We start from the raw sequence: 8,154 nt of genomic DNA on the forward strand, positions 1-8,154 counted from the left end.
AGAGATTAAATAATGCACAGCTTTCATAATGAGTTAGAGCAGTAATGTCTAACTCCTAAATCTGGGATCTCACCACTAAACTAACATGCCTCATGAAATTATAAACACTTGTTTCATTTGTATAATATTGTCAATATTTGTTCTACAAATAAATAAAAAGCACTGGTGAGGTTTGATCTAATTTGTTTATAGTAGCAAGTTTCTCTTTTTTTTCTCATTCCTGTAACACACTTCTCTAGTAGTGAATGCTCCTAGACATTTCCAAAAATATGGCCCCCCTGAAAATAAACTCAATTGTGAATATTCAAACATTAAATGGGTTTAGTTCAGATACTTATTTCCAACTTTCCTCTAAAAAAGTTGTTGAAGCTTCTTAATTGTGGAACAGTAGATACATAATTTCACCATGTTTATCAGTACATATTAAATTGATCACAAGGTAGTAATCTAATCATACAACAACGACATCATTAAAGAGTTGGCTTACCTTCTCATGCATTAATCTTTAATGTGTGGCCAATAGGAATCCAGAATTTATGAGCCATTTCTTTGGGTGCTTAGAAGGCTTAGTGTTGGCAGGTGTGCATTTTCTGAGTTACATCTGGGCAATGGGTGGGGATCTAGTGTGAAGAAAAATGACATTAGTATTCACAAGCTCAAACTCTAAAAATTATTAATTGAGAGTTAGGGAGTATATCTTCCAGTCACAATGTACTTACCATGACCTAATCTCTTAAATAGGCTTTTATTTTACTCACTTGTAAAATCCATGGTATATTGTGGTTCCCAATTAGCCAAAAAGTTCTTACATATTTACTAAAAATGATTTTCATTAGCTTCTTCTAATTCTATAAACTCATGGGAGCCTACCCCACCCTGAATGACTTCTTTCAATCCTTCTTCTCCTTCAAAGTACAGACACATTTTTCAACCTCTCTTCATTGCCACACTCCTTGATAACCTTGACTATACTTGTCTTTATCACCAAATCAGTATTCAACTCTCCACAGCCTGGGTTCTACCACCATTGTCCTGACAATACTCTGACAGAGCCATACGAATACCCAAAATAAAAGACCATTGCTGGCCTGCATTTTACGGGAGCTTTCCAAAGTAATTGAAGTCGAAGGAATGTATCACTGATATTGAAGTCAGAATGACCCGTGTTCACATCTTGGATCCTCTAGTACTCCCTGGCCTGGGGGAAGCTGTTTAACTCTCTTTGAGTCTCAAGTTTCTCACCTGTAAAATGGGAAGAGTGTTATGAACATCGAAGGATTATAAACTTTGAATAACACAGTGTGTTAATGATTCTAGAACTATGCAGGACAATTCCTATAGGCCTCTTACTCCAGCAATGCTGTGTATGTAATAGGAATTTCTTGAGAGTAGTACCATTGTCCTTATCTCCTCTTCTTACCCAGCTAAATTCCAGTCAATCTCTATAGGTATATACTTCCAAATCCTTTACTCCTTGCTTCATTGTTCTCACATGACAAAACTACAATCCTGGATAAATACAGATCTCTGCTTTCTCCATGCTTCCACCTACACAGCTCAATAAGGCTGAAAAAAAAAAAAAAGTATCATAAATGTGCACCAAACTCAAACAGGCTCTTAGGGCAGTCTAGACTCTATACTATATATTTTATTACCATTATTCTCCCACTTTGCAGGTGTCATATCTCTAACATCTCCTCCTTTATTTTCAATCTCAGTCAGCTCCTTATTCACCGAGTAATTAGAAGACATCAGAAGAGAACTCCCACTAGCTCCCACCACCACATGTGCCTGTATCAGTGCCCATGCAGTCTGCCTTTCCTCTTAATACCAGAATTGAGCTATCATGCATGCTCATTGTTAAGGCTGCCCACTGGTACATTAGACTCTGGCACAATTCTCTCTTTGCATCCCTTGTTTTCTCTCATGCATCATCATTTTTACTGGATCTTTCTCATTAGCATGAAAATATGCCAGGTTTTTATCTACCGTCTTATAAAACAAAATCAAACAAAACTCTCTTTATCCGGCTTTTTTCTTACAGCAGTTGTTGCTCTATTTCTCTTTTCTGCTGTAGCAGACACCTTGAAAACATTGTTTATACTTTATGTAACTTAATTCTTTTCATTTTCACTTGAACCTACTCTAATCAAGTTTTCACTGCCAAGACTCCACCAAAACAGTTACTATCGGGGTCACAAATGATCTCTGCATTGCTAAATGCAGTGATAAATTCTCAGTTCTCATCTTTCTTGGTCTGTTAGTAGACCTGACATGGTCCTATATGCTGTAATCAGGATTTAAAGTTTAGCTCTTGAAGATTTTAAACAGGAAAGTGGCAAATTTTGATCTATTTTAGAAAAATAATTCTAATAACAGGGAAACAATGAGTTGAATGAGACAAAGGACAAAAAGACACTACTGCAAGGGACAGATAAGGGTCTGAACTTGGCTGCAGTAACAGGATAAGAGAAAGGCTTTGAGAAAAATTCAAGTGCAAAATCAACAGGAATAGTGATTATTGATGATTAAACAAGCAAGACAGTACCAGAACTAAAATTGTTTTGGGATGCAGGTGGGAAAAAAAAAAAGATAATCAGCTTGTTCTAGGTATTCAGTTAGAATTAGACAAAATTAGTGCCAGTTACATAGGCCCTAGTAAGCTATAGCTTAACACATTGTATTATAAGTATTTATGAACCTGTTTCCTGTCCCATTGATAATTAGGACAAGGATCGATTTTACCTAATTTTATCTCACCTGTGTGAAATATATAACTTAGTAAATAAAAAAATGTTTGAGAACTGATAGTGTTAACTCTGAGCTGTAGATAGGTCAAAATAAAACCATATGCAGAAATATCAAAATAACTACCAAAAAATGACAATAATTTCATGAAGGCATTAGGTGTTGTGTTCAAATGTGATGTACGAAAGTCAAACTCGTCAAATTAGAATCCAAAATCAACCAGGAAATTCAACAGATATATGAAAAAGAAAAGTAAAAATCCAAGAATGAAACTTAAGTTATGAATTGCTTTGCCTTATTCTTTAAATTGTATTTTCAAAATTCTTTAAGTCTATGGCCATGCCACCCTGAACGTGCCTGATTCCATCTGATCTTGGAAGCTAAGCAGGGTCGGGCCTGGTTAGTACCTGGATGGGAGACCACCTAGGAATACCAGGTGCTGCAGGAGTTAAAAAAAAAAATTAAAAAATGTAATCCTAATAAAAAGCTACATGTGAATATTGGTCATAATTTCTTGTGTTCATGGACAGCAATCATCATATGTGAGGATATGGAACTTAGGATATAGAATTCAGATCCTTGACAGTAGAATAAGAATGGGAAATATACTTGCAATTTTTACAATAGTAAGTCTTTGATAAATTGTATACATTTCAATCTATAATATAAACTTTCTTGTTTTGACTTGATAATATACCTCAAGTAAAATCAAACACCTTTATTAAAAGACAGCCCACCACATCACATTTCTCAAAAAAAAAAAAAAAAAAAAAAAATAGTGAAAAACAAAATACAAAATACAAATGGCTAAAAATATTGGGATAATTCAGTACTCAGTAAATAAATGTATGTGGGCAAACCCTCTGTTAAAAGAAAACAGCAACTAAAATACCTCTGTGCCAGTTGAGGTCAAATCTAAACTCTCAAGACTGTCAGTACTCAAGCACACGTTAGCTTAAAAACCACCAGGGAAAAGATAGGTTCTGGTAACTAGATATTTCTGGAATATTGAAATTATTCATGAAGAAACTGTACCCCTCTTTGAAGACGCTAAGAGATCTGGCAAGACATTGTGTTATTCGATGTTAATAGAATGCTCTCTTAAATCATGATTTCTAAATTATCCTATTACACAAGTCCAATCACCACAGATTCCAAGAGTAGGAGGGACAGAGCAGGCATTTTGCAACGACATTTGGTTCTCATTCTCTTTAAAAAATACCAATCTAGCACATCTATTGTAATATTGGCTATAAATTACTTCCTATTACATTAAATCAAAAGGACTAAAATCCCTCAGTGTGTACAAAGACCAAGTCATTTTTCTCCACCACCCCCCCTTTTTTAATCAAGTTTTTAAAAATAGTGCCATTGGCTTTATTCTGAGAAATAACTTTTGGTTCTTTCTGTAGGGCCACTGTGAAAATAAATTGTAAATGTTCCAGATATTTTTTATAAAATGTTGCCTGCCACAATTAAGGAATAATTCCGCCTAATATCTTAAAAAACAAACAAACAAACAAAAACCAGGTAAGATTATACACAGCGACTATCTCATCGTTAGTGTCAATAGTGGAAGAAAAAAATACAAAAGTTGTGTGAATATCTATTAGTGCATATTGTACATGAACTGATTTTGAATCAGAAAGCAAAGAAAGATTAAATCAAAAATTTTAAGCATTCCTCCTCATAAATAAACCAAGTGATTTGATATTTATTTATGTGGGTTTTCTTCCTGTTGGTTATTTTAGTGTATCTGAATACGCACTAGATGTATTTTGTTAATTCAATATGGAGTCTCAAAATTATATTCTTTTCCTGCAAATGTTGAGGAAAAATTGAGCCCCTCCTGTTTTTCCAAACAGCTAAGAGTATATATAATCCATAAATTTCAACACACAGAGTAAAAGGGGAAAATCATATTGATGTAGAGTGAATGTAAGTTTTGAATTTCAGGCATTAATGATTTAAGCTTTTGTGCTTGTTCGGAAAAATTAAATCCTTTAAAAGAAGGTCATAATTATTGAATAGGCCCCTAGCGATGCTTGTATCACATCTGGCAATAATGAAGACAAATTAACAATAAGATTTGAAAATCTGGCAATATGATAAAGGCAAGCATATGAAATCACTTCTCTGCACTTAGTCACTGGTGGTCCAGGGAAGAATTGACTTCCTGTCTTGGACTCTGGTGTCTAAATTAAAGGAGGAAAATCTTATTGCAATCTGGGTTCCAGGCTTCTGGCTCACAAATAACAAAGCTCTAAACTCACTAAGCAGGAAAACTTTACCCCACTATATCCTCTAAGAATCCACTTTTCTAATACCTGCTTTTAATTTAGTTCAAAGAACTGACAATGACATAAATTCACACCTTCAATAGGTTAGTGGATTTTAAAGCTTAAGGTGCTCTATTAACCCCTTTCCATACCAATTTATCTTTAGAAAGAATTCTTCTTTAAACTACAGATGTGAACAGAATTTACTAAAAAAAAAAAAAAAAACATCAGCTAAATGATTAAACTTAATAAATTTAAATTATTTCAAACTGTCACTTAATTTTGAAAATGACTATATTCATTTTTTTACATATATATGCCAGGCATGTAATGACCTTTTCACCTAACTACTGTTTAAAACAAATAGTTTAAATAATTTTATGTGTTTAAAGTAACAGATTTGATAGTTTTTAACAAGCAGAGCTGATGACCAATTTAGAAAAACATTTCATTTTTTAAAAATGTTGTAGAATAGCTTACAAGTACTTTTTCTATAAGAACTGCTCGTTCAGCAGAAAATCATTAAGAACAGCAAAGAACTATACTAGCATCCCATTATAACCTAAAATAGTGGATGAAAACCCACCTCTACTATAGCCGTTTTAACTACAGATACATGCAATAAACCACTCTCGTTACAATTAAAGGGATGGTGAACATGAAACTATTTGGAAAAGCAGAAGACATTAGACTACGTAAGGCATCATTATAATTAAGGAAACGTGGCTTGACTAGTGACTTGAGTAATGGTGATTGTACCACATATTACACGAGACTATAATAAATCTTTTGTTTGTAGAGTTAGCAATAATGTATCTCGAATCTCTGTAGCTCCTTCTCGTTTCTCCATGTGCTTTCACATACACGAATCTGATTTGAGTCTGTATTACAACCCTGGTAAGTAGGCAGAATGGTCATTTTTTGCTCCTATTTTTATGTGTGGTGTATAATTTTTTATCAATTTGAGACATGATAATATGAAATAATTAAGCCTATAATGTGTTAAAAACAATAAAAATGTTTTGATGGAGTGTGGGTCAAAATGACACATTTTATTAAATGTAATGTACAAAATAAAATGAAGTGACCTCTACTCAAAAAAAGACACGACAGGTATTATTTAAAATGCTTTAGTACTTATTTTCAATAAAAAGAAATCTGGCATTATAAAAATACATAAAATAGTCATGAATTTATACCATTAATTTACATAAGATTTTTTTTTTGCATAAAACAAAGTTATAAAATAGTTTAGAAAGGAATTCTTATATGAAAGTTACTCCCAGTATAAAATTTTTATAACTTTTTGTAATTTTGGTCCATCTGTATAAATAAGTCATTTTATTCTTTTAAAATTCTAATCCCATTTAAAAACATAGGATTCTCTCTCTTTTAAATAAAAGCCCACTTGAGGTAGTATGTTAGTGCTCTTTGGTCCCAGTATAGTCTATGTGTCCAAGTCGTAAGACTGAAAATTTGGAGTCCTGTGGTTTTCTAATGTCTGTTTATAGGTACATGTGTGATTTTCTTGCTGAAAATCTGTCCTTTCTTTCCCATCTTCCTCTGACTCAGAGTCTAGGTCTGAGGAAGAATGAGTCTTCAAGTGAAAGGCTCTTGGCTGACAATCTGATGGCTGTCCAAAGCTTGAAAAGGCATCCAGGTGAGGTCTCCTCAGAGGCTTTCCAAATGTTCCTGAAAGAAAGAAACAAACCCCTTGAGCATATGCTCCTTTTGCTAGCATGTAAATCAACAAAAAGCATTCCAAATGGAGCACCTTACCCCATGAACAAAAAGAATAATTTTCTACAGGTCCGGATAATGGTACTGGGATGTATGTATATTTGTGTTATGGTCAGAGACTTACAGAATGGATCTGAGGATATTTACACCCCTCTCATACGCCTCTTCTAAATACATGCATCCATTCTTTATCACTTCTCATGACCTCTAGTAATATTAATCATTGAGGAGTGAAGTTCCTCAGTATAAGTTCTCCCAAAACCTAGCTTTAGGACTTTAGAGCACACAATTTCTATGAAGGGCATTTAGACAGTACCATAAAAATAAACTGTGCCTGAATAAAGTTTCTTTCACAATAATCCTTCTGTCGTGCCCTTTCCTTTTTAGTAGCAAAATATTATACAATTGACTCAAATTCCTGCAATTGTATTAAAGATATTATTTTCACTTTTTCAAAAAGGAATATAAATATACTGTTACAAAACATAAAATTTCTTAATAGCTGGGTAAAATATTTTAAAATTCAATTTTTTAAAAAGCAAGACAAGTTGTGGTTTATTTTCCCACATCTCTATTCAGTGAAAAGATGATCTCAGTTCTTCCACCCCATTGATCCCATGCACCAGACTAAAAAAATCTGCAAACGAATCTTGGTGCCAGCCACTGTCCACCACCACTGACACAGGCTTTATGGCTCTGAGGTCTCCCTTGTCAGAGGTAGTCCAGCTTGGCTGGCAAGCAGTTGTTGCCAGGTAGGAGGCCATCCACCCTTTGACTGTGGGTTCAGTTATAAGCCATCAGACATCCCAAACCACAATCATGCAGTGCACACAACTCCACCCCGAAGGCTGTTGTGGCCCAAAACCACTTTTTCCACGTGGCTGACAAACTGAGTTGCTAAGTCACTCCCGAAACTTGTGTTCTAGATGATGCCACACACAGTGTTACCCAGAAAGCTCCTTAGGCTTAGTTGTGGATTAAACACATAATCAAAAGAAATCCTCCATGTCTGACTTTGCTTTTAGAAACATGTATAGTAACAAATAGAATGTCATAACAGCATTAAAAAACAAAAAAACATTGTTCGCCAGTTTGGCATTCAAAGCTCTCATTGCTCTCTGACGTGCAACATGGAATATGGGTCCTGAGTCGAAGTATCTCATAATTTAATAAACTTACCCATGAACGAATTACTTGAAGGAACTGATACTGGCTCTGAACTTGGAGCAAAATCTAAAGAGGACTTGTTTAGACGTGCATTTTTCATTCCGGGTCCTTCGTACTGAGAGTGAGTAGAGTTGATGAACTTCCTCACATGTGATGGCCATCCAGTGTCACTGACACTCTGTTCACACGATTCTTCTGACGGATGAGGACATGGGTAGCA

The 8,154-nt window shown here is 34.6% G+C and overlaps 1 protein-coding gene and 1 pseudogene across 1 annotated transcript in view; one reads left to right on the plus strand and one right to left on the minus strand.

Moving 5' to 3' along the window:
* The first annotated feature begins 3,077 nt into the window (after positions 1–3,077).
* Positions 3,078–3,196, plus strand: LOC112477425 (annotated as a pseudogene).
* A 2,945-nt stretch (positions 3,197–6,141) lies between these two features.
* The window catches only part of LRIG3 (leucine rich repeats and immunoglobulin like domains 3), a 47,341-nt gene continuing 45,328 nt past the window's right edge, over positions 6,142–8,154 (minus strand). Inside the window, exons 19-20 of the mRNA XM_006908978.3 lie at positions 7,947–8,154; positions 6,142–6,719 (exon numbers count right to left, since the gene is read on the minus strand). Coding sequence (XP_006909040.1) covers positions 6,475–6,719; positions 7,947–8,154 — 453 coding nt within the window. The 3' untranslated portion in view covers positions 6,142–6,474. The remainder of the gene's footprint in view (positions 6,720–7,946) is intronic.

Source organism: Pteropus alecto, unplaced genomic scaffold, assembly GCF_000325575.1.
Source record: "Pteropus alecto unplaced genomic scaffold, ASM32557v1 scaffold433, whole genome shotgun sequence".
Classification (NCBI taxonomy): Eukaryota; Metazoa; Chordata; class Mammalia; order Chiroptera; family Pteropodidae; genus Pteropus; species Pteropus alecto.